The 25565-nt window shown below is 36.2% G+C and overlaps 1 protein-coding gene across 1 annotated transcript in view; it reads left to right on the plus strand.

The window, feature by feature from the left end:
• Positions 1-8363: 8363 nt before the first annotated feature.
• The window catches only part of TBC1D19 (TBC1 domain family, member 19), a gene marked incomplete at its 5' end in the record, with an annotated part of 37514 nt that continues 20312 nt past the window's right edge, over positions 8364-25565 (plus strand). Inside the window, 11 exons of the mRNA XM_009995144.1 lie at positions 8364-8458; positions 9047-9119; positions 9879-9924; positions 11660-11735; positions 15764-15838; positions 16782-16845; positions 17648-17694; positions 18022-18132; positions 18942-19014; positions 19753-19791; positions 22197-22309. Of these exons, the coding sequence (XP_009993446.1) occupies positions 8364-8458; positions 9047-9119; positions 9879-9924; positions 11660-11735; positions 15764-15838; positions 16782-16845; positions 17648-17694; positions 18022-18132; positions 18942-19014; positions 19753-19791; positions 22197-22309 (812 nt within the window). The remainder of the gene's footprint in view (positions 8459-9046; positions 9120-9878; positions 9925-11659; positions 11736-15763; positions 15839-16781; positions 16846-17647; positions 17695-18021; positions 18133-18941; positions 19015-19752; positions 19792-22196; positions 22310-25565) is intronic.

The raw sequence follows: 25565 nt of genomic DNA on the forward strand, positions 1-25565 counted from the left end.
AAGGTGATGGAACAACTTGTTCTTCTCACTATCTCTAGGCATATAAACAACATGGGGATTATCAGGAGCAGTCAGCATGGTTTTATCAAGGGTAAATCATGTTTGACTAACCTTATAGCCTTCTATGAGGAAATAGCTAGGTGGATAGATGATGGTAGGGTGGTAGATGTGATTTATCTTATTTCAGTAAAGCATTTGATCCTGTCTCCCACGGCATCCTCATAGATAAGGAAGTGTGCTTGTGATGATCAGGTAGTGAGGTAGATCATGAACTGGTTGAAAGGAATGAGTCAGAGAGTTATGGTCCATGGGACATTGTTGGAGGTCTGTGACCAGTGGAGTCCCTCAGGGGTCAGTACTGGGACCAGTACTGTTAAATATTTTCATTAACGTCGTGGATGAGGACACGGAGAGTGCCCTCAGCCAGTTTGCTGATGACACTAAACTGGGAGGAGTGGCTGACACACCAGAAGGCTGTGCTGACATTTAGAGAGACTTAGACAGGCTGGAGAGTTGGGCAGGGAGAATCTTGATGAAATTCAACAACGGCAAGTGTAGATTCTTGCATCTGGGGAAGAACAACCCCATGTGCTGGTACAGGTTGAGGTCAGACCTTCTGGATAGCAGTGTAAGAGAAAGGGACCTGAGGGTCCTGGTGGACAGTAGGATGACCATGAGCCAGCAATGTGCCCTTGTTGCTAGGAAGGCCAATGGCATCCTGGGGTGCATTAGAAAGGGTGTGGTTAGTCGGTCGAGAGAGGTTCTCCTCCCCCTCTATTCTGCATTGGTGAGGCCGCATCTGGAGTATTGTGTCCAGTTCTGGGCCCCACACTTCAAGAAGGACAGGGAACTGCTTGAAAGAGTCCAGCGCAAAGCTACAAAGATTAAGGAAGTGAAACATCTCCTGTATGAGGAAAGGCTGAGGGAGCTGTGTCTAGCTTAAAGGAGACTGAGGACCAACCTCATCAATGTTTACAAATATTTTAAGGTTGGAGAAAAGGAGACTGAGGGGTGACCTCATCAATGTTTACAAATATGTAAGGGGTGAGTGTCAGGGAGATGGAGTTAGGCTTTTCTCAGTGATGACCAGTGATAGGACAAGGGGTAATGAGTGCAAATTGGAGCATAGGAGGTTCAAGGTGAATATCCAAAAAAATTTTTTACTGTGAGAGTGACAGAGCACTGGAACAGGCTGCCCAGAGAGGTTGTGGAGTCTCCTTCACTGGAGACATTCAAAACCCACCTGGATGCGTTCCTGTGTGATGTACTCTAGGTGACCCTGCTCTGTCAGGGTGGATTGGACTAGATGATCTTTTTAGGTCCCTTCCAACCCCTAGGATTCTATGATTCTATGATCATCTTTTTGAGCTTATAGTTTAAATTAATAGGGCTAAATATACACCTTGTTTGTCAGCAAACTGTATGTTCTCCTTGATCTTTAATTTTTTGATTGACCTTGCATCCATTTATGTTCTTTCTTGTACAGCATAGACTTGTTTTATTCATAATGCTTGTGTAGTCATATTATTACTATATGCAAAGGCCCTATCAGTGAGTTTCTCATCTTTGCTCCATCCCATAGCAGCTGTACAGAATTCTGGCAGTTTCTGAACTTGGCTACTCTCTGTGTTAAATTAATGCCTGATTTTCCTCTCATTGCATATTTCTCTGGTTACATTATCAAATATGAAACATTTGCTATTGCTGTGCATGACACCTGAACACCAGTTTCTTGATAGGATGTAATGGCTTTTTTGATGGCTAAGTCAGTTTCTGAGCAATGCTTAGTATGCATTGGTTGAAATATTGATCTATAAGTGGTTTCTTTTCAAATTATTTTTAAGCTATTTTTGGGAAGCATACTATATTTTGAGAAATCACTTGAGGAGATTGGTTTGGATATTTACGCTACAGCTATATTTTACCCATACAAAGATTGTTGGTATCTGCCAGTGTAGAAAATGATATTGTTGATACTCCTTTCTCAAAAATATGAACTGTTTGAAAACAGGAGAGTCAGAATGGATCATAAGGTCCATTATAATACTGCCTGAAATTTTTGAGACTTCATGTAAGTCTCACAGTGTTTTAACTGTCAACAGAAACTCACTTCTGTAAATTCATCTCTAATTTCTGGGAAGGAGAGCTCAAACTGAACAGTTTCTTTAACGAATAAATAGAATTTTGGGGAAAACACAATATCCTGACATTATTTGTGGGGGTTGAGAGAGCAGCCCTGTGGTTATAAACTGATCACACCAGAGCTACGTGTGGCTGTCACTGAGAGCCTGAGCTCATGTCAAGGACTGTGATACACAATCTCTTTGGAGTAAGTTGGCATGGGCAACAAATCTTTTGCTGTCACAGCTTCAGCTCTGGGTGTATGAAAATAATCACATTTTTGTCACAAGGACTGGAGTAGAGGTAGGGTCATATGCCTATTACAACTAGGAAAATAAACATTATTTTGCTTTTGTAGGTTGAGTTTTGGTATCTTGATACTGTGCCTGCTGTTAATACAAAGAGATTAATGCAGGAAGGAGTGTAAATGTGACTGTCACTTTGTAATTTCTTCTCAGCATATTTTGTAGTGTGGTTGAAATGAAAAAGTAACAGTTACAAGGAGCCAAAATATTAGATACTAGCTTTTCAACAAAGTAGAATTGCTGCTGGGGTGATATCAGAGGAGAAATCTGATCTTGTTTCTCAGGTGCAACTTTGTAACCAAGTTTGTTTGCTTTTGTCTTAATTTGTCTCTTCCCTCTCTGAAATTTAGATGTTTTTGAAGTAAAAATAAGACATGGATAGAAAAACTGAGACATGGACATCTTCAATCACAAAATGCCATTTTAAAACAAGGGGTTTTTTTGTAGAATCTTGCTAAAATTCTGTTTCAGGGAAAATCTGTTGGTGAACAAGTAAAATTTGAAGAATTCTGACATGAAAAAGTACTGCCTTTTAAACACTTTTTCATTTGCAGACAGTTCAGGAACTCTGTTTTTCTTCATGTTTGAGGGAAGCCAGGCTTTATTAATTAATTAAGATTAATCAGTCTTAATTTTTTGTCCTCCACAAACCTCTGACAGGCATCAGTCCGACTCTGAGGTGCCTGGAACCTCCAGTAACTAGCGGCAAATAACAAGGAATGTTAAAAAAAAAAAAGAAAAAAAAAAAAAAGAAAGAAAGAAAAAAAAAGGGCAAAGCCCAACCAAACAAAAGCTTCAGTAGTTTATTCCTAAATAACTTTTCTAAAATGAGGTGAAAATAAAATCAAATATAAAAGTTCTAAATTATACTTTTAGTTTAACAAGTCAGACTCACAATACAGGGAATCCCTCCAGGCATTTTCCAGATTTTTCTCAGATTTGTATCTTCTAGGTATGGCTGTAGTGGGACAACTCAAAGGAGAACTGGTAGAAAAACAGGATAATTGCTGTTAAAATAAGCTGAAAGTGGTAATTTGAGTGTAAGAATAATCCTGACAGCCCCGCTCTGACAATTGATTATTAAATTTAAGAGCGAATAGTTATTTTAGGAGGTACCTGAAGGTATGAACAAAGTGCGCAGACGAGATTTGCTAGGATATGTCATGGTCAGAATGACTGTCCGGAGGAGAGGACTCTGCCGTCACTCTTTGAGCAGACTAGTATCAGAAGAGTTTAAATAAAAGATTAATAAGAGAGAGGTAACAGTCTTTACAAGACTTTAAAAGTGGCAAAGAAAGAGAGCAGCATGCTTTGGGAGCACTAGGGACGGTGCTGCTGGGCTATTGCCTGGCTGTGTGCTTCTAAAAGGAGTTCAGATAAACACCTTAGAATCATTTATGACTGCAGTGAACAGTCTGCAAGAAATCTGAGGATATTATTTTCATAACATTTTTCTCCAACAGTTAAAAAAATAAATTGAGACTGATCCCTACTTAAGTAAATTATCAAATTAAGAAGGAGAATGTTTCTGTGAAGTGATGGAGCATTTATTTAATAAAACTTAGAAAATTAATGTGAACGCATGAGTCATCATAGGTAATTAACTATTACTTTTCCTGTATTGTATTTCACAAAGGTCTTACTATCCCCTCCTGATAGAGCTTATAACATTTGCAGTATAGTGAATTTTAAATTGAATGCAGTTCTGAATATGTTGAAGAGATTTTGGAATTCAGAAGATGATCTGTTTTACGTTTTGTGTGTGTGTTTTATTTGCAGCACTAATTTTATATTCAATAAAACCTAGAAAATATATTAAAAATAAAAATCAAGTTATTAGAAATGCATCCTGCACATATTTTGGAAGAACATAATATTAGAACTGTTTATTACTGTATGTAGCTAATTGAAGCTCTCTTGTTTCAACTGCTAGGTCACTTTCACTTGTTTAAGGAAGTTCACAATGCTTTTCCCCTTGGAATTACTGTAGAAATGTACAAGGGTTGGAAAATTGTTGATGTAATCAAGGTTTTATACTCAATTAAATTTGTTTATTTATGCTCAGAATGGTTCTCCCTTCTGCTACAGAAATGTATAAACCGCAACCGACATCACTCCCTTAAATTTGCAGGATTGTAAGTGTTTAGAGAGTGTTTACACTAAAATTGTTATGGTAATACTTGAAGTGGTTTTTAACAAGACAGGTTGATCCTGGTAAAATCTAGTTATGGCAGAACGGAGTATGTGAGAAAAGGTGAATATTGTGAATATTTATTTTCTTTCATTCAATTTACTTCTGCTAAATTTGAACTTGTTTAGGGTGGTGTGCTTTGTTGTAATTTGGGAAGTAATAGCAATAAAAGATAAAAAAATTGTGCACTTGTGCAAAATCATAATGAACAGTAATAAATGTTCTGAGAGTGTACATACTTGTCTAAACGAAAAAGGCTTTGAAGAGAATTTGTGGTTGATATCCTGTAAAAATATTTAGATTGTGTAAAGTTATTTGCAGAATAGTTTGCAGCAGGATATAAATATGTGTTCACCTGATATGGTTCCACATTTCAGTATCATTGAGTCACTTCTCTCCAGTGTTTATTCTAGTTGAGAAAAGAAACAGTTTAACACTGGAGTTATGCTGGAATACTTCATTCTGCCAAACCTCCTCTTTGTATTATGTTTCTGTTCCTCTAGGTATTTTCCTATACTACTTTGAGTGCTGTGCCTTAATGGCTCACCTGTCCTCTTGCGTGATCAATGCTGCTCCAGTCATGATGACTGAATGCTATTTAGAGGCTAATTTGAAAATAGAGTTGTATCTTTGTGTTCACTCTACAAATCAATTTGCTATACCTACCAACTTTTCCCAACTAGGTCTGTGCTATTCCTTTGCTTGCTTTCAATCAGATCAATCAGATCAATGCTGAGTGATTTTCTTGTCTTGGCATGGAAGTACAGAAAATGTAATCCACTCAGAGTATCACTTATGATAGTGACTGCCCACATCTCAGCAGGATACCTTACTAAAATCAAAGGCAGAGAAGGTGTGCACTGAACATACATACGAAGGATTGCTTGTGGTACTTCAGCCTCCTTTCAGAAGGTTTGGCAAAATTTTGAAACTGTCTTTTCAGTACAGCTGAAGGACAAGAGGGTGTCAACAAATGTTGAAATGATAGCTTGTTTGGTGAAGGAATGTCTAACAGCCAGTTGCTTCTTGATTTAAAAGAAGCTGACCAGGACTGTAGATTAATGTGGATACACAACAACTGAACCCTGGTGCCTTATGTATAAGAATATACACAATGCCAGTTATACTGGAACAGACACTGATAGGCATTAAGTTTTATTCAAAATCATTGGTTATTCCTCTCTGAATTATGCTGCATTCATCCCTGTCTCCTTTCAGGACTCAGTCTTGGCCTCTGAATCATGTGGCTTCTTCCCTGGTCTGCCTGTCATTTTTTACCTTCACAGGTTGTTCCCTTATATTGCTCACTCTCCTTTGCCCTGCTTGTGATAGCCTCCTGATAGTACCAGACTTGTGTTTTAAAAGGAAGATGCTTATTCATCAAGATGTGTCTATTGAAATTGGAGAGCCTGTAGTTCTACCTTGGTGTAGTCTATGTTTTGATCATGCAGGAAATTAATTCAGTTCATCGCTACAAATTTCATCAAAGTGTTGGTTTTTTTTCCCAATAAACCTTTGTCAGGCATTTTTATCAGTGTAAACCACAGTAATGCTTTTTATATAAATCATGTCAACGTTTTTCTTTCTACCGAAAAACCATAGTGGGTGAAAATGCAAAATACACTTAGGCAATATATTCTATCACACAGTTTGCAACAAACAAACTCTACCAAAATACCTACCTGTGTTTCAGAATATAGTACAATGTAAAAATAAGTTAGACCAGTTAGTCCAAAGGGAAAATAAAAGTATGTGGGAGCCCTGGTCTAGCAATTTGGGAACATTGGACATCAGCTCTCCTAAGTCTCTGTGACTCCTCAGTTTAGTGCCTGTAAACACCCATGTAAATTCTGAAGATGTACCATTCTGTTAAGTTATGGCTAAACAATTCTGAAGGGAGTTCCTTTTGCCTACCAAAATAAGTCTTTTCTTCTTTGGTTATATTGCACAGAGCTAGAGTATGTTCTCTGTTAGAGCTGGCTGCAGCTACTAACTGGACTGTCTGCCAGATTCTCACCTGTCAGGTATCTGAATTCTGATTTGAGAACTGATCAGCAAGGTATGCATGAATCAGTAACAGTTACTGTGACTGTAGCTCTGCATAGCACTGTAGGAATCTATCAACCATAATCCAGAGGTAAACAAAAGGAAAAGTGGAAATGGGAGGAAGCTTTGGCTATTGTGTCTCAAATGACTTGGGCTGGGGACAGAAGTGCCCCTATAATTTGGGGGAGAATTTTCATGTTTCTTACACTAAAGTGTCTCTCAGTGGCGCATTTTGAAAAGGACACAGGAAACAGGCTAAAAGTAAAAGTTTTGTTACATTTAAGATTAGCATAGGAATATTTGCTGCAGCTGCAGCAGGACTTGGAATAATGAAACTGAACTTGACTGAATAAATGGGTATGATGAAGTAAAGGCGACTAGTGGAGATCACTAATGCAATCCCCAGATAAAGTTTTCCCCAAAATGCTGTTGTGCTTCTTTTTGAACTGCCACCCCGCTGCATACAAAAGAGTGTTCTGTTTGGAACAGTGGTTCACAAGAAGGTTCCCTTTTGTATCTTTTGGGCTGATGGGGAAAACAGGAAGTTGTCTCTGTTGACTGAACTTCTTTACCATCTCTAATTCAAGATGCCCTAGTAATTCCCAGAATTTCCAGGAAACCACCAAAAAACCACCACCTCCACCACAAACAAAACCACCACCAAAAAAACAACAAACCAAACCAAAAAAAAAAGACTAGAAGAATTGTCAGTATGAGTGTCAGACCTTCCTTAATGAGCTAAAGGCTCACAGATTTTACATGTGTGTGAACAGCAGAGAATTAAAATACTGTTCTCCTGTTTGCACTTTTGTCACTTCTTGCTCTATTTACAGTGTCAAGAAAATACACCTAGTTTTTAGTAGATTGTGAAGTTTTTTGTTGTTGTTATGATTAGTCACCTGTCAATGAATTGTATTTCTGAGGGGTTTTTTTTACATATGTAAAAACGATTTTGAAGCATGCGTACCAGGCTCCCCAGGTAAACACTCCATGGACCTTGGGATTAAAATTAGCAGTATTTAACCCAGAAGGCAAAGGTGATTATTTCCAAAAGTGTGCGCAACAACTTCTGAGGGACAGTAAGGCACAAGAGCAGAAATGCTGATGCTATCAATCTGCATTGTTGGCCATTTCCCCTTTCAACTAGGGAAAATTCTACATTGTGAATTGATCTAGACCATTTTTTCCAGCAAGCTGTGCAGCACAGCAAATACCCTTTTCTGTGTATCAACTGTAAAGCAAATGGTAGGATTGTGGAGTTGGTAAGTTGTGTGTGATGGACCTGAAGCATACCATGCTGTCATCAGTGCTGTTAGAGCTGGCAAGCTGTACAAGCTGGTGAAACCTATTTTTAATAGCAGCATGACTTATTGCAGCTGATCTGCCTATAGCATATTTCTGAATAGCTTTTGGTAGGAGATATCTCACATTTCTACGTAGGTATTGTGGCCATATGCTTCCAACGTATGCCTTGAGCTGTCACAACAGTGAAGTTACAGGTTGCTCAGTGGTTTGAATTAGCAACCAGCATTGCTATTCTTTTCTAAACCTCTAGCTTTATCCTCTGGTGTTAATCAATTATTGGCACACTCCATGTTTAGGGAAATGTGTATTAGAAGTCACTGCACAGAAACTCTAGAGTTTCTGATTGTTATCCTTTTGGACCTTTCCACTCTATTTGTTTTCTCCTCTTGGTGTAGCTATAGAAGACAGAGGAGAAGACAGAGCTCCCGCTGTTGCTGAAAAATCTGCAGCAGCATTTGAGTGGTATTGTTGTGGTGTGGTTGTAGAACTGGTTGGTGCCTTAATAGTCTGTGTCAAGTGCATTTTGTTCTAGGAGTCTGTATATGCCTGGGTAGTCACAGCTGCAGTGGGGAATGTTTGGGCCATGTGGTTTTTTTTGAAAGTTTGAAGATGGCATTTCGTATCTGAAAGGGGTGAGCTGTGGGATGTTGAGAAGTCAGGTAGCATTTTCAGCTTGATTGTTTAATGAAGAATGCAGTGAATGGTGTCTAGTTTTTCACTTGTGCACCTTATGACTGATCCTTTAATGTGTAGAGTCTAGCATTTATGCTAAGTATGTGGGATACTTGTTCAGAATATTACGTGTATCTGTCACTGGATACTCCCTTTCCCTCCTCTCTCCTTTCCCACACACAGCTTTTAGCAGTGATGTAAAAACAAAGACACTGAGTGATGAAAACGTTGACTGATTTTATTGGTTGCAATTACCATTGTGAAGTTAGTAGGAAGCAGTTTGCTTTGTGTGTAAACTTAAACATATATGATTCTGGTTTCATGACTTAAAAGACAGTTTTCTTTCTTCTTAGTGTTTGCTTGATGCTTATTTATTTATTTATTTATTTGTTATTTTTCATATTAGGTTAGCCTACACAAACCAGAAATTAAGCTGGAATCACTAAAAGAAGATATTAAAGATTTTCTAAAGACATCAGGTTTGTAGTACTTCATTGATACATTTGTGGATAGTATAGATATACGTAAGAATATATGTGACATACATGGTGAGAATAGTTTGTGCACCTTGGTATCTTGTCACTGACAGTAGCCGGAAGTAGATATTCAGTGATTCCGGATTATTAAATAAAATCAAGAAAATTAAGAAGGAAAAATTTGTTGGATTCCAGCAGCATTTTGAAAAACTTATCATGCAAATAAATTATTTTATAATTATTTATAATTACTGGTGATTTTTTTGAAAGTTCTGAATTATATGAGTTCATTCACTTCTGAAAATGGAAATTAGCATTCATGCAAGTACTCTTGAAAATGTTGCCCTTAATTAAATTTCCAGTTTCCACTAGAAGCTGTAGGCGGTGTAACTATAATGTGAAGTTTTGATGATAAGTGATGTAAGATCTGTAGTAATCATCACTGCTGTGTATTAATATTTATAGTTGTTTTAATAAAATTATGGCTTTGAAATATAGCATATAGTTATTTAACCAAAGCTGTGTTGTATTTATTTGAACAGTAGATGGAAATAAAGGATATTCAACCTTTATATGGGTCTTAACTTGCAGTTTTCCCTACCTTAATTGGGTTAGGGTTTCTTTATCTCTTCCTGTCTGTCTGGTAGGTAGACATGAATTGATAGAGGAGAGAAGACTTTAGTACTGTAAAGCAACTTGTGATTTGTGTTTCATTAGTACTCGTTTCTAAAGTTGTCCTCTGGATATTTTTTATTTCAACAGGTTGGGAAAAGAAGCTTCAGAATGCTGTTTATAGTGAGCTCAATGTGTGAGTTTATTTAGTATTTTTATTTAATAAGTTCTACTCACTTTATTTACTTTTGACTCATTTGTATAAATAGGTGTAGGATATGTTACCATTATCTGCAAGACTTGTCATACCAAGGGTGCCTGCTTCATTTAAATTTTTAAGTGCCGTTATTTCTATTTCATTCTAGTAGAATATTGGACTCAAGTACGTAGTAAAGAATGAAGGAAATAAATATCACCACATTTTTTAGTTACTTTAGTAATTTCTTTGCTGTTTTACTTCCAAAGGTACTAACAGTCGAAATTCTTGTGTAGCTGAGGTAGTTGCTGCAAATCATTTTTCATTCTTTTCAGTTATTTATGATGACATTGGATCTCTAGACTTAGCCATCAGTGCTCATCATGCTTGGGATATTGTTATAAGCACACTGAAATTTGTGAAATTCCATTTTTATTATTGTTCATCAAATTTGGATTAGACTTCTGGGAAACCTAAGTTGCCTTTACATTCTGGGAAGGTGTAAAAGTGAATTTTGTAACAGGTATAACCATAATTGCAACTGTATAACAAGAATTGTGTATGGAAATCTATTTGCACTAGTTTAAATAAGCTTGTTAGAATTGTCATTTTTAACATTGTGTCTTTGTAGTATGAGGGACTCAATTCAGCAAAGTGCTTGAAATGTGTCTGTTAGTAAGGACACATCTTCATCTTGTCTTTCAAGGGTATAATATTTACCTGACTTCTGGACTAATGCTTATGCTTCCTTTGTGTTCACGGAAATCAGCTGCAAAAAACAATGCAATTAGCCCTGGAAAATTGAAACTAAGCTAAGAATGCTATGATTTTGTGTGCATTGTGAAAAAGCCAAGAAGGAGCATTACTGAAATCTCTTAGAATTTATTCCATTTTGCACAGAGGCAGAGAGTTCTCCAGAACAAATTAGTGGCAGGTACAAGAATGACCTTACCAGTTAAAAATGGGAAGAAATCTGGGGAGGGTTTCTCCAAAATCGGATTATAGGAACTGATTGTATACATATAAACAAATGAAAATTCAGGCTAACTGTAAGAGAAACTTTGTGTAATTTTTTTTTCCTGAAAAACATTTGAGACAGCTCAAATTAAGCTGGATGAAATGTTTAGTAGTAACTCATTGGAAATAATCTGCACTAGTGGAAGACAACTTAGTGGTTTGTTTAGGTTTTTTAAATATTTTTTTTCAGCTTTTATATTTTGGAATAATGCATTTTATGAATGGATTTTCAGCTTTGCTTAAGTCAACACCATAAAGTTCAAATTGCTTTGTACATGTACTTACTCACTATTGATTTTTAAAAGGATATTCTCCAAAAAATGTTTTGTCTATTTACAAAATGTATATCCTGGATAGTGAAAATTCCAGGGAGTCATAAAGATGACATGATGTGAAAAAGATACACTTCTAAAATACCTGATGTATTTGTAGAATTAGTTTATTTTATAAATATGTGAAATTATGAGGAAGTATTATTTTAAATATAATAATTAATGCAGAAATGTTATTAATCCTTATCTTTATACTATTTGCATCCATAGGCAAGGCTGAGGAAGAAATACTTCTAAAAGTAATGCTTATTTTTATTTCTTGCTCAACATGCCCAGTGGTTTTGCTAGTGCTGTCATGAAAGAGGTTATATTTAAGTTTACAAATACAGAATTAATTAAGCAAGATAAAAACCTAAATATTTTAAATATGCTATACTTTCTTCAAGGTTTCCTTTGCCCTGTCATCCTGCAGCACCACCTGAGCATATGAAAGAACCATTAGCTTATATGAGGAAGGCACAGGTTAGTTGTTACCAATTTTACCAATCATATCAGATAATTGATTAGACTATTTGAGATTCTCTATAATGTTACTGTACAATTTCTAGGTTTTATACCTTAGGAGAAACACAGATTTGTAATTGTATTGAAATTAATAATAATGTTGTGTATATGTGACATTTTACATACATACAAGAAATGCTCAAGTAATACTCTATCCATGAAAAAAGTAGGATATAGTGGCAGGAAGGTGAATATTGTAAAATAGAGTGAAATACGTCAAGGAAGAGAGTTTGATTTTGTTGGGAAGAAGAAAAAATGTGGCTATAAGTCATTTCACTTAGGGTTACAAAAATATTTTTGTGAAGTGACACTGGCAGGCAATTTTGCAATGGAAGACAACAAGCTGCAGAGATAGTGAGCTCTTCAGGAAGAAAAATGTATTTAGTTCTTAAAAATTGGAAAGGAAAATGAAAAGTATAGAGCTAGGGAGCTTAAGGCATATTGAAGGAGAATAAGAGAAACTAGACTATAGAAGATTAAATGAGGATTTTTGGTGTAAATAAAAAAATGTGTTTGCTTAACTAGTTTTAGTTTTTTACTAGTATGTGCCATTTGGAATCAATTTTTTTAATCCACGTTAAAAATATATATGTATATAAAACCTTCCAGAATATGATCTAACCAAAATATCTGAGATAAGGATAAAATTGTATTTAACTCAGCTGTGCCTAGAAATGTATTGCAGTATTCTTTTACAAGATATTCAATAAATTGTGATATTTTTTCAGTTGTGTTGTCGCGTATTCCAGTACACCTTATCTTGCTGTGCTGGGTTTTAGTTTTTCGCATTTGGGGACAAAGATTGTATTAAACAATTTTTATACTGTGATGTGAAATGCAATGCCACAATTTACTGCCTGAAAATAATCACCCATCAGTTTGCTAATGCAAAAACCACAGAGGTGTATCTGCCTGAATGTTTGTCTAAACCAGTTTTACTGGTTATTATTTTATAAAAGTGTATACAATACTTACGGCAACCGATATTTTTAGCTCGATGTGGTATGTGGAAAGGACTGCTTTTCTAATACTTTCGGAATGAGTAAGCAAAGTCCTGTCTTTATTAGTTTAAAAGTTTAATGGCTCTATTTCAGAGTATCTCTGAGGTGGGTTAACCCTGGTAGGCCTCTCAGCTGCTCCTTCACTCCCCCTAATGGAATAGAGAAGAAAATCGAAGGGTAAAAGAAAACTTGTGAAAAAGACAGTTAAGGGCAATTTAATAAGTAAAGCAAAAGCTATGCATGGCAGCAAAGTAAAATAGGAACCAATTCACTACTTCCTATTGGCAGACAGATGTTTAGCCATGTCCAGGAAAGTAGGACTTCGTCACATGTAGTAGTTGCTTGGACAGACAGACACTGTCACTGCAAACAGAATCATAGAAGGTTAAGGTTGGAAGGGACCTTAAAGACCATCAGGTTCCAACCTCCCTGCTATGAGCAGGGACACCTCACACTAGACCAGGCTGCACAAGCCTCATCCAGCCTGGCCTTAAACACTTCCGTGAAGGGGGTGCCCACAGCGTCCCTGGGCAACCTATTCCAGCACCTTCCTACCCTCATGGTGAAGAGTTTCTTCCTGATGTCTAACCTATATCGTCCCTCTTTCAGTTTAAAACCATTTCCCCTTGTCCTATCACTATTTTCTCTGGTGAAAAGCCCCTCCCCAGCTTTCCTGTAGGCTCCCCTCAGGTACTGGAAGGCCACTATAATGTCTCCTTCTCTTCTCCAGGCGGAATAGCCCCAATTTTTTTCAGCCTTTCTTCATAGGAAAGGTGCTCTAGACCTTTGATTATCTTTGTGGCCCGTCTCTGGACCCTCTCCAACAGCTCCATGCCTTTCCTCTCATGAGGGCTCAAGAGCTGTACACAGTACTTCAGGTGTGGCCTCACCAGAGCAGAGGGACAGAATCCCCTCCCTGGCCCTGCTGGCCACACTTCTTTTGGTACAGCCCAGGATACAATTGCTCTTGGGCTGTCAGCGAACACTGGTGGCTCGTGTCAAGCTTCTTATCTACTACCACCCCCAGGTCCTTTTCCTTGGGACTGCTCTCTAGCCCTTCTCCCCCCAGCCTGTATTTGTGCCTGGGGAGTAGCCAATTCTGTGTTGGAGTGGGTCTGCTTGGCTCCAGCAGCTGCTTGTCCACAAGAGTAGTGGGAAAGGTATCAGTTGCCAGAGGGAGGTAATGTTAATTAAAATACCTGTCTTCAAAGGAAGCTGAGATACTGTTCTACATCTGGAGAACCCATGTTGTTTAAGTTAATAGTTTTTATTGATCTTCTTTGAGATTTTTGCACTCAGAAACATGGTGATTTTTTGCAATACAGTGTGCCTTCTTGAACATAGGGCAGTTCTTAAATCTAAGGTACTGGATTACATTCACAAAAATGAGGATTCTGATGTATTACTTCAGGAAATCTTAAGTGTAATTCAACGTATTCTACTTGAGTAGGATCAGGTGATTATCTAAAAATACAGGGACCTGAAAAGATAAATTGTTGTCCTTTGGGCTGTACAGGCTGCATTTCAGAATTCAAGGAAGACAGAAGATACTTGCTATTGATATTCTGTTAGATTGTTTTTCTCAGTTTCCACTTTCTTATTCTGTATGGCATAGTAGTCTTCTCGCTCTCTCACATCTCTTTCTTCCAGCAAAAAAAACCCCACTTCTCAGTAAAACAGGGTATTGTAAATGCTTTACACCACCCCTCCATGAGTAAGTAATGACTTTGTGGTGTGGTGTTATGTAACTGCAGCATTTGGAAGGCATTTAAATACAATATAGCAATTAAATAAAAATATTCAAAATACTGCCATTTGGAAAACATTCCTTATGGTTAATGCTCAGATCTCTTTGGTTTATGCAAGAGAAGGTGAAGGGATGGCTTGACTGTGAGAAGAAATTTCTGGTCAAAGATAGCTATTTTGTTTGATGGAAAAACTAATGAGAGGATCTTGTTATATGAAAGCTAAACTGAAACAACTATAGACAAGATATAATTTTTTATTTCTTAAAAGAACATTTGAACATCTGCTCTTCCCTGGATTTGCTTCCTGTCTAATAAATTACGGCCTCTTGTGAGCAGAACTTTAAGTTTTAATAACATGTAGTTAGACAGTAAATAACTGTTGTAGAATTTGTTTCTAGAGCAAATTCCAAACAATAAATAGAGCTAAATGACATTAAGAGGAGTCTTTGCATTCATTTGATTTGGGCCTGACTCATCATCCACAGAAAACTAAATTAAATATAAAAGCCACCACTGCTGCTGTAATCACGGAAGCAAAATCCTAAGTCACTTGACTAGGAAATGAATACTAGTTGGCATTAACTTCAAAGAAATTATCCATGGATTAGGCACCATATGATAAGTTTGAAGTCTAAGGCAGTAAGTGGAAGAATCTGATTGCTCTTTAAGCTGTCCACTGGCTACTGAGGTATTGTCTGCTTCTGGTTTTCTGTTCGATTAGAGAACTACTTCCTGAGCATTATTTTAGAGATATTTTATTTTAGCATGACAGAATACCAAATTTCTAAGTTTTTTTAACTTATTAGAGCATCTAAGATACCTTTTGTGGAGAAAGACTTGCGCTCTTCAGGTCACAAAGTGGAGAAGGCATTTTCTGTACACAGTTGATTGCATTGCTTATATAATAATTTGAAAAAATTGTTAAATGTTATGTATAAGGAAGTTTCATAATTAGGCATATGTCAAAAATCAGTAATTATTAAATATATGCTTTTTGGAGATCTGAAATGTAAACAACTAATTTTTCTGTTCTTGTGATGTAAATGATGAAATGTGATTACTCTTGTTTCCATTTAAACAACCATGTAAATATTTCCTTGATGTTTGTGCAGATGTCAGTCAATGACTTTTGCTATCCTTTCTTATACATTACTTTTATAAACTGCTTGTATTACATGATAAATGCAATTAGAGGAAAAAGAAATTCCATGTAATTTAAATTTTTGGTGTGTTTTAGGGAAGCTGGGAAAAGCGAATTCTAAAAAGTCTAAACAGCATGTGCACAGAACTCAGTATCCCACTAGCACAGAAGGTAATGTATTAATTTTCTGTTGCCAAACTGACATTTTTTGGACATTAAGCCTTGCCTTGCACACTTATAATGTTTGTTTTACACAAGGTTATTGAGAGCTGCAAAGCTGCTATCCAAATATTGTAACACAAAAAAATTTTCGGGGATAGCCCAATACATGCATCAGCTCAACTCTGAAGAAGTCTGTAAGTTGATCTTCCTCTTTGCTGTTGCAGAAGTTAGCCTCTTGAGGGAGCAGCCAGTTGCAAAGCTAACTGCTGTGTCCGTTGCTCTTAATAGAGCATTTTTGTGTGTAGACTTGGCAGTGCAACCTCTAGCTGCATACCCTGTACACAGTATACACTTTCCGTGCAGGAGGAAGTTTTAGTTGAACTGGTACTTTAGGAGAGAGAGAGACCCTGGTACATTGATAATTTTGTTTGTCATTCATTCTGCTCTGGTTTGTTTTGGTTTATGGGGTTTTTTATTAATTTAGAGGCTTTAATTTTAAATATTATGGAATTGGGAAGTAATGTTAGTGCTTTGTTCATTAGCTTTCTCTTGTTGTTCTGTCTGTGACAGGTAACAGAACCTCTATGGCTCATAATACGAGAAAAAGGATGCAGCTGTTTTTGCTTTTCATGACTGTGCCAGGGACAGGATTTTGATGACAAAGTCCAACAGCTCTATGGAATGAGGAATAAAGCTTCAGTAATATGAAACTGACTACTAAATAGCCTAAAGTTCATTAGCAAACACTGAAATTATTTAATGGGCTCCTTTTTTCTGTTGAACTTGAACTTTCTGTAAGCCTCCTGATTAGGGATAATTTGTAAGTAGAATAAGTTTGTGTTGCTAGTGCAATCTATCTTTAAAGTGTTACATTAACTTATATATTTGAAATAGGTATGTTTTTACTCATTCTGTTAGAAAAAAAGAAGAGTTAATTTCTTGTGCCTTTCAGAGGCCTGTAAGTGAACAGAAAGAGCTACTTAATAAATGGAATGAAATGGGAACTGATGAGCCAGGTAAGGTCAACTAAATTTATGTGTGTTAGATTTTTGTACATAGAAAAGTGGTATCTCCATCTGATTTATGCCATTATGCATAAATAATGCTTTTTTGTTTGAAGTTACTGTACTAACTTGGGAACATCAGTGAGAGGTTATGGTATAGTACTCCCTATTCCAATACTTTTGAGATTTATGCAGCTAGGGCACAGCTCTTCTTAGTGTAAGCTTAGGATAGTAGAAAATATTCAGAACTATGGACAATTAGGCTAAGGTGTTCTATTAACAAAAGACAAAAGTAGCTCTTGCATGGAATAGTCAGTCATATTATCCTTTGGGAGAGCGAGACTAACTGCCTTAATTGGCTCATAGCAAGTTCCTTCAAAGACATTTTTTTGCAAAGGTACTAGTTTGTATCACAGTACCACCTCTGCAGTGGCAGATACTTTTCTTGGATTGGTAATGAGTAATCTCTGTTTTTTATTTGACAGTAGTAAGTATGCTGTTAAAAATACACCTCTTTTGAATATCATATCTCTCCCATGTCTAAGAATGGTTCAATACAAAGAGGTATGTGGAATAAGTAAAAAGCTTCTTGTGACTACTCTACTTATTTGGGGGTTACAAAATTAAGGTGCTAACAGCAGTATAATCTTGGAGAATATTTGTTTGTTGTCACCATGACGTCTGTGATTTCATTGTTTTAATCTTCACTCTAGTCTGTTATGGAAATTGCTTAATCTTGTTACAGGTATGAGAAAATTGTATGTTTTTTTTCTTCTCTTGGTTTTAACATAGCATTATTGAAATTCTGTTTCAGATCTGAGTCTCTTCCGGCCTGTTTATGCACCTAAAGATTTTCTTGAGGTAAGCAATTATGAAACAATGACTCAGCCATTAGCTTGCATGCATTAGTCTTTTATGTGAAGTGGGAAAAAGAATTTTTAAGTATATTTCAGACAGTTTGTCTTTATAGCAAGCGAAATTTGGCATGGATTTATGACTATGTTTTGTTTGCAAAACAAATGCCATTGTATCTTTTTTTTTTAATTGCATTTTTAAATTGTACTTGTGGTAAACTTCTTGTTCTCTGAAGGATGATCAGTTTGTAGCTAAATTCCTTCCTCTGGGAGCAGTTCTCCAATTGTAAATTTCTGAATATATCCAAGGAATGACAGAGATACAATTTTTAAGGTACTGATGAATCTTCGAAACCCAAATTATGAAAATGGAGAGCAGCCTAGTTTCAGAAGTCATCTGGGGCTAATTCAGGTTCCTCTAAAAGTTAAAGATATTCCAGAATTGGTAAGTATATTTTTTTCTTACAAGAAGGTTCTGTAAGAATTATTTTGCCTTGTCAATAAATAAGATTCTAAACAGTAATGAGGAATATTGCTATAATGGTAAGTTTCCCCTTTTAAAAGTGAAAATCAATCTAAATATTTAGTTAAAACATAGAGCATTAAAATAATATGAAAAAAAATGTTTTAAATGAAAAATAGAACATAAATAGTAAATTATCTGCCAGTAGGGAATTTTCATTTTATGCTACACAGCTTTGATTTCTGTACATGCTATTTACTCTTTTTTTATTTCTTCTCAAGAAAACTTTAAATATATAGTTAATCTTAATTCTACAGTTTTGTTTGACACTGTACAATATAAATATCCTGATAATCAGTTTACTTCTGGTTTTCTTTTCAAAATAATTTAAAATCTCTTTATTATCAGATTGTACATGAAGGGAAATATTTGGGAACTAGTATTATAACTGGAAAATACGAGAGCTTTTGATAACACTTCACTGATAAGCTTTGCACCTGAGTTGGGAAGGAGCTGGGGATTATATATCCTTAACCTAATCTTTTATTCGCCACTTTATTATGATGAGGTGTAGCACATAATTGACATGAAAACTGTCCTGTAACTAGAACTAGAGTAAGAATTTATGTGAGATTTCACTCTTAACCTGAGCTCATATTTAGTTTATATGCATTTAAAAGAACTGTGTTTGATTTAGAAAATATTTATATTATACCTTTCAGAAAAAATCTCTAGTGATTTAGAGAATCAAACACCATTAACTACTATTTTATGGTTTTGTTTCTTTTCAGAAAGAAGAATTCAGTGAACTAAGCTTAAATATAGGACAGCTGGGTATTGATGATTCAGCACAAGTGCCTCCTGGTTAGCTAATGTTGTGCTTCAGTCATTTAAATAGAACGCTAATGAGTAGAATGCTTTGCAATTATCAAGTAGTTTGTGTATTTTGACCACAATGAACCACAAATTATTGTTTTGTACCCATGATTGTAGTGATTTTCTTAGTAAAATATAGCTAATAATAGAAAACATTGCAAATATGAAGGGTCATAATTGGAGAAGGTTTAAAATAATCAGCTTAAGTGGAAAATATGTTAATTTCAATGTGTTGGAACACTTCATAATCTAGAGAACCAAATTGCCTGTCTCCAAAAGTTAAGAAAATATCAGTAAATGTTAGGCCAACTGACAGGCATATATACAAACATCTTTTAAATAACTGTCTTGAAGAAAAGATTATAGAAAATATCCATATATTAATATTCAGTAGCTAAATGAGTGTCTCATTTCTGTTATTTTTCTGTGTATGCAAACGTTATAGTATCAAATGATTTTTCTTTTTAAATGGAAACTTACCTAATTGAAAATCTATGTTCATGCAGTATCAGGTTACTTTGGTATTTATGTCCTTCAGACGAGGAAAATTTCTGTCGTATTATTTCTTCTTAGTTTTTGAAAAAGAACATTGATGCTCGCAGAGGTTATTTTTTAGTCACAAATGTAAAAATCAGCTGAATATAGTGGTATGTAGTAAAATATAAAATACATGACTAGCTGAAATGTAATATTTTATTTAATTTTTGCCATTCCTTTATTTTCTAGAATTCTTTGAAAATGAACATGTACGTGTTGGACAGAAAGGTATGGATCTGTTTTCACCTGTAATAACCTGTGAATAGTTAGGAATACATTTAGTAAATTTCTATCTCAATTACAGATACCTTTTAGAATTTTAACAGTTTAGACAGACTAGCACAAAGCATAGTCAGAAATACCATTATAATTTAGACAGAGACAGTCTGTAATACCATTGTAGTTTAGACAGAGACAGAAAAGCAAGCATTTCCAGTTTACCAGTAGCTACCAGATATTTCATTAAAAATTAAATAGGAAGCATAGAGACATAACTTGTTAGTGATAACTTAGGCCACTTCTGAATTTAATTTAAAATCAGAAGACTGAACTCCCTTCTCTGCACACACAATTCTTATTAGTACAATGGGGTTTACGCCTGTGCATCAGAACAGTCTTTTAAATTGTTATTTGCAATTGCAGAATTTGCTGCATATTCCAATACTTAGCCACTGTGGAAAATTCACTCCTTTGTCTCTGTATACTGCTTTTTTCTGAAGAAGCTCAGGGGTTTTTGTAGGTTAAGAAATAATCTACAAAAGAAAGTGAAACAAAAGAAATAAGCATTTATTAACTCAAGTTTGCTTATAGAAGAAACATACAAGGAATGTTTGAAATCTGTCAATATCTGCTCCTTTCTGTCTCTTGTAATTCCTGTTAAACATTATCAGCATCAAAGAAAAAAACAGAGTGGATACCATCCCAAAAGTCCTCTATCCCTTCTTTTTTATTGAAGTAACAAAACAGTGACCTTTCTTCTCTTGTGGTCCCCTCCTATCTCTTATAGTTTGTTTTCTGATACAAGAGTGACTCATTAGGGTACCATCCATCTCTCTGTTCTCTCTCCTTCTTCCAAGTAAATTCCCCATCCAGACTTTGTGAGCCAGTCATTCAACCCACAGTGTAATTCTTGGTTCTTGTCTGCGTAGAGCAGCCTCTGTTACAGAAATTGTTTTGCTTTTCCTATATGCCAAGACACAAAATTTTATAAACATATAAGCTGAGACTTGACCATAAATTGAAATTTCAGTTCATTCTTGAAGCCTGCTGCATGCTCTCTTGGATGTTGGTTGTGACTTTGATTGCCACTGAGCTATTAATTTTGCTTTATATTAGATCTGTTGCCAAGTCTAAGGAATTTTCCATATTGTACTTAGTAAAACCCAAGTAGCAAAACTACTTTTTAATACTTTGTGTCTCAGTAAAAAATAATAAGGTAATCACTCATGGGCACTGAGATGAATCACAGTCTTTTCTGAAGTTTTGGGGGGAATGTAGGAATGTTTTTCCTTTTTCCATCTTTGTTTGGAAAAAAAGGATCACACAGCATCTGTGTTAGAGCTCTGTAGGTTAAAGAGAAAATTGGCAGACTAGTCTATTCAGTATTTAAGAAGAGAGGGAAGGAGAGAGGAAACTATTAAATTATTATTATTATATTCATAATTCCAAACGTCATCCTTCTGTGTTAGGGAGATATTGTGAATATAAAATCTAGTGAAATTTAGAAATGTTGTTTCTGAGAGACTTCAGAAAAATCAGAGGATACAAATTTAGAAGCTTCTGAGTACCAGTACAACACTGACCTAATGTCTAGATAATATTGCAGAAATATTTTCCCAACTCTCTCTCTGTAATGAGGATATAGTGGGAAACAGCACTTGACCAGATTAGGATTGCTAAAGATGCATGTGTCAGGTTTATAAATTTAAGTAAGGAATGAGATCATCTACTCTACAGTATGTACAGCACTGTATTCAGGATGAGGCCTTTGTACAGAGTAGACTAAAGCTTCATAACAGCGACCCATCTAAGCAAACCTGTCAACAGAAGGGTATTTGTTTTATGTCAATCTGAAGGAAAAATAAAAACTTATGAGAAATAAAGTCTTTATCCCCCAGAGTACATAAACCAGTAATGAAAGAATGTGACAGTACACTCTGAACTAGAAAATTCTTGTCCCACTGTTGTCTGTGAAGATATTTGTATAGTTAACATAAAAAATGTAGAGAGACAAAAAAACCCCATTAAGTGGCAATATCCTATTAGAAGTGAGATACCACTCATAGTTAAACAGGATTATTTTGTAGTCATATACAGCTGCTTGTTCCACTTAATGCCAGCCTACTGGCTGCAACTAGACTTGATACAGTTATAGGTGCATGCTAAGAGTACTGAGTGCTATTTTATGACAGAAGGAAGTACAACCTTCCTTATTAATATCAATTGTCTTGTTTCCCAGAGAACTACATCAAAATTGCACTTTGGAAACCAGACCTTTTAGATATTTTCCCATTAGCTAATGCTTACAGCATGGGAAACCAGCTTGTAAAGTTAAAAATGAAAGTATTTTATTATTTGATAAACTTTGAAAGTCTTAAACTACATCAATTCATTAGCTACTTTGTTTCTTGCAGTTTTAGCAGAGCAAGATAGTGCTGCTGCTCAACAGTATGTTCGTCAGGGATGTCCAACAGCACTCCGAGCTGATCTGTGGGCCCTCATTCTCAATATTTCTAATCAGCCAGAGGTAAGGAGCAAAAGGAGTGTAAGATTTGAAGACTAGGTGGGAACATAAAAGTGTGAGCACGTATCTTCTAGTGATCTCCTTCCAGAATAGAAATTCTCTACTGAATTGTCACAGAAACTGATAAACATTTTATGAGAGATACACACATGCCTGTAAAAAACTGTGTGGTGGTGAAGTTTTTTAGGCTCTTCCCTATGTTTTTAACAGATACATGAGAAAAATACTGCAGAACAAACTATTCATGATTCTTAATCTTAGTGATTCTCATTGACTATAGATAAAGAAGAAAAATCAACTGTAGACACAGTATTCTGAGATTCAGTGCAGAAGACATTCTCCTTTAGGAGATGCTCTACAGGGTAGAGAGCCTTGAGACTGAACTGAGTAGACTATGTGCAGAGAATTGTTGGGGAGACAATAGCTTGTCATGATGCTGAAAGAACTCAAGAAAGATGATGATAACCATCTGGAAAGTGTTAACAATAGCATCAAGAAAAAGTGGTAAGTAATTATGGATTAAGTGATGCAGACTGTGAATTTCTCGTGTTTGAGAATGTTGAAATAAAGGGTTAGAAAACAGTAAAATACAAAATCCACCCTTCCTATTTACAAAGAACAGAAATTATCAAGTCTGTGGACAAGACACACTGTGTTAGAGAAAATCATCTAAGCTGGTCATTTAAGTGTATATTAATGTTTTTCTAGCATGCTAAACTGAAGCTGTATCTTCTAATGTAACAGCTATTGGAGCCTTTTATTTTCCAAGACTATTTTTCATAACATACATGGGATTGTATTTGTTATCCTGGGGTCTAAGTTACAATTTTTTTATGGACTTTGGGTACTAAAAACTTCAATGTACTAAAGGGATAGGCTTTCTGACTGAGATCTAGCAGACCCTTCCCGCTTGCGTGTTGTCCTCACCACATGGCTTAGTGATGTTTGCAGATTTGCTGAGGGTGCACTCAAAGCTACTGTCCATGTTGCTGACAAAGGTGTTAAACAGCACTGATCCCAGTACCCTTGGGGAGCACCATCTGCACTGTTTCCATCTGGACACTGAGCAATTGATCACCACTTTTTGAGTCTGATCAGCCAGCCAGTTCCTTACTCAACAAGTGTTCCATCCATCAAATCCATACTGTTCCAGTTTTGATACCAGGATGTCACATGGGACAGTATAGAATGCTTTGCATAGGTCCAGGTAGATGATGTCGATTTCTCTTGCTTTGTTTGCTGATGCTGCAACCCCATTGTAGAAGGCCACCAAATTAGTCAGGCAGGATTTACCTTTGGTGAAGCCATCTTGAAGCCCCTTTGTTTTCCAAGTGCCTTAGCAGAGCCTTCAGGAGGATCTGCTCCATCTCCTTGCCAGGCACAGAGGTGAGACTGATTGGTCTGTAGTTCGCTGGGTCTTCCTTTTTTCCCTTCTTGAAAATGGAAGTTATGTTTCTTCTTTTCTAGTCAGTGAGAATTTCTCCAGAGTGCTAAGACTTTTCAAGTATGATGGACAGAAGCTTTGCAACTTAGTCTGCCAATTCCTTCAGGAGCTGTGGATGAATCCTATCAGGTCCCATAGACTTGTGTACCTTCAGATGGTCACAAACCTACTCTTCTCCTACAATGCAGAGATCTTCCTTTTCACAGTCCATGCCTTTGCCTTCTCCAACTTGGATAGTGGGACCAGAGCCCTTGACAGCGAAGACTGAGGCAAAGTAATCATTGAGTACCTCAGTCTGCGTGGCCAGGTCTCCAGTTTCCTTCTGAAGAAGGCCCACAGTTTCCCTCATCTTCTTATTGCTGATGTACCTGTAGAAACCTTCCTTGTTGTTCTTAGCATCCCTGGCCAGGTCCTGTATTCATATAGACGTCATTGGTTTAATCTAATATGTCTTTTCTCTATCTCTTGTGTACTGTTTCTCTGCTGAAGTGGAATTGCCGAGTTGCAGAGATTTCTTGTTGTAATATTTCTGATTTGCAGTTTAGGCTGTATTACATTTGTAATGGTGTGAATCTGTAACTCATAAAGACTGTGAACTTCCTTTCTTGAATGTAATACGAGAGTTTGATATGGGCAGTGTTAGCGTACAATATTGTTGTTTGGAAATTTTTATTCAGTAAGCTCAGCCTCTGTATAAAGCTCATATACAGCCAGGCAGGGGGTGATACTAACAATCTAGCTTCATAATCATAAAAATGGTAACCTGTAAGCTCTATACACAGGATTATTTAGAAATGCGTCAACACATTTCCTGCAATGAATTGCTTATTAGTTTTCATTTGTAATGGAACATTTGAGGGAAACAGTGTTAAAAGAGCGTTTTTAAGGTTGCAAGCTCAAACATTTAAAAGCTGAACAGTCTCATAGTTAATGCTGTCTGTGTGAACAACTTATTTTGCTGTATATATGTATCTTATCCTGTGATCTTGAATCACACAGTAACTGTTTTTCCTGTGGGATGTTTGCCTCCTGGATTGCACAAAATGGATGGCAAACACTTACTGAGAATTCATTTAATGTATTATCTTTTCCCTTCTGTTCAGTGTGTTACCCTTTTCTGTATCCAGTGCATGCTATTCAAGCAGTGCTTAAAACCCAAAACTATTCAGTATCTTATAGGCTTTTTTCCTCCACTTTTTTTTAAGTTAATGGGTTGAAAGTCAATCTTAATTCTGAAAATCCCAGCATGAAAAAATTAGTAATGCTTTATTTTACTCTACAGCCTTTACTGAATGTAATTTCCTAGGTTTAAAAACTTAATAAATATGTGAAGTGATAAGTTCATAATGGAGCATGATGTAATTCTATGCCTTATCAGTAGATACCCAGTGCACAATTCAAACAACAGAGAATCCAGTAGCAGCAACACACTGTCATCTTTGATTGGAGAAGGATATACTTTACAAGTCGATTTCACTAGTGCCTGGTAAAAGTTTTGGGCCCTTTTCCAGTATTTGCAAGAAGGGACTTTCTTTAGCTTTTTTCCCCATTCTCTCTGTGTAATCTGTTTAGTTTTTGGTTTTGTACTTGATTGTGGTACTTCTGTTTCAAATCTTACAGCGCACCTCATAAGTGCTGGTTGCCATTCTTTAGGCTTCATTCAATTCCCGCAAATCTTAGACTCCCCATTGTCAGTTCTTCTTCGTATTCCTAGTTCTATGCTTCACCCACACATTTCATCTATTAGCTTTGGGAGGCAAGTATCAATAGTGCAAACAAATTATGAGGGTAACCTAAAAATTAAATATGAGCTGC

The sequence above is a fragment of the Chaetura pelagica genome, unplaced genomic scaffold (assembly GCF_000747805.2).
Source record: "Chaetura pelagica isolate M959 unplaced genomic scaffold, ChaPel_1.0 scaffold733, whole genome shotgun sequence".
Taxonomy (NCBI): Eukaryota; Metazoa; Chordata; class Aves; order Apodiformes; family Apodidae; genus Chaetura; species Chaetura pelagica.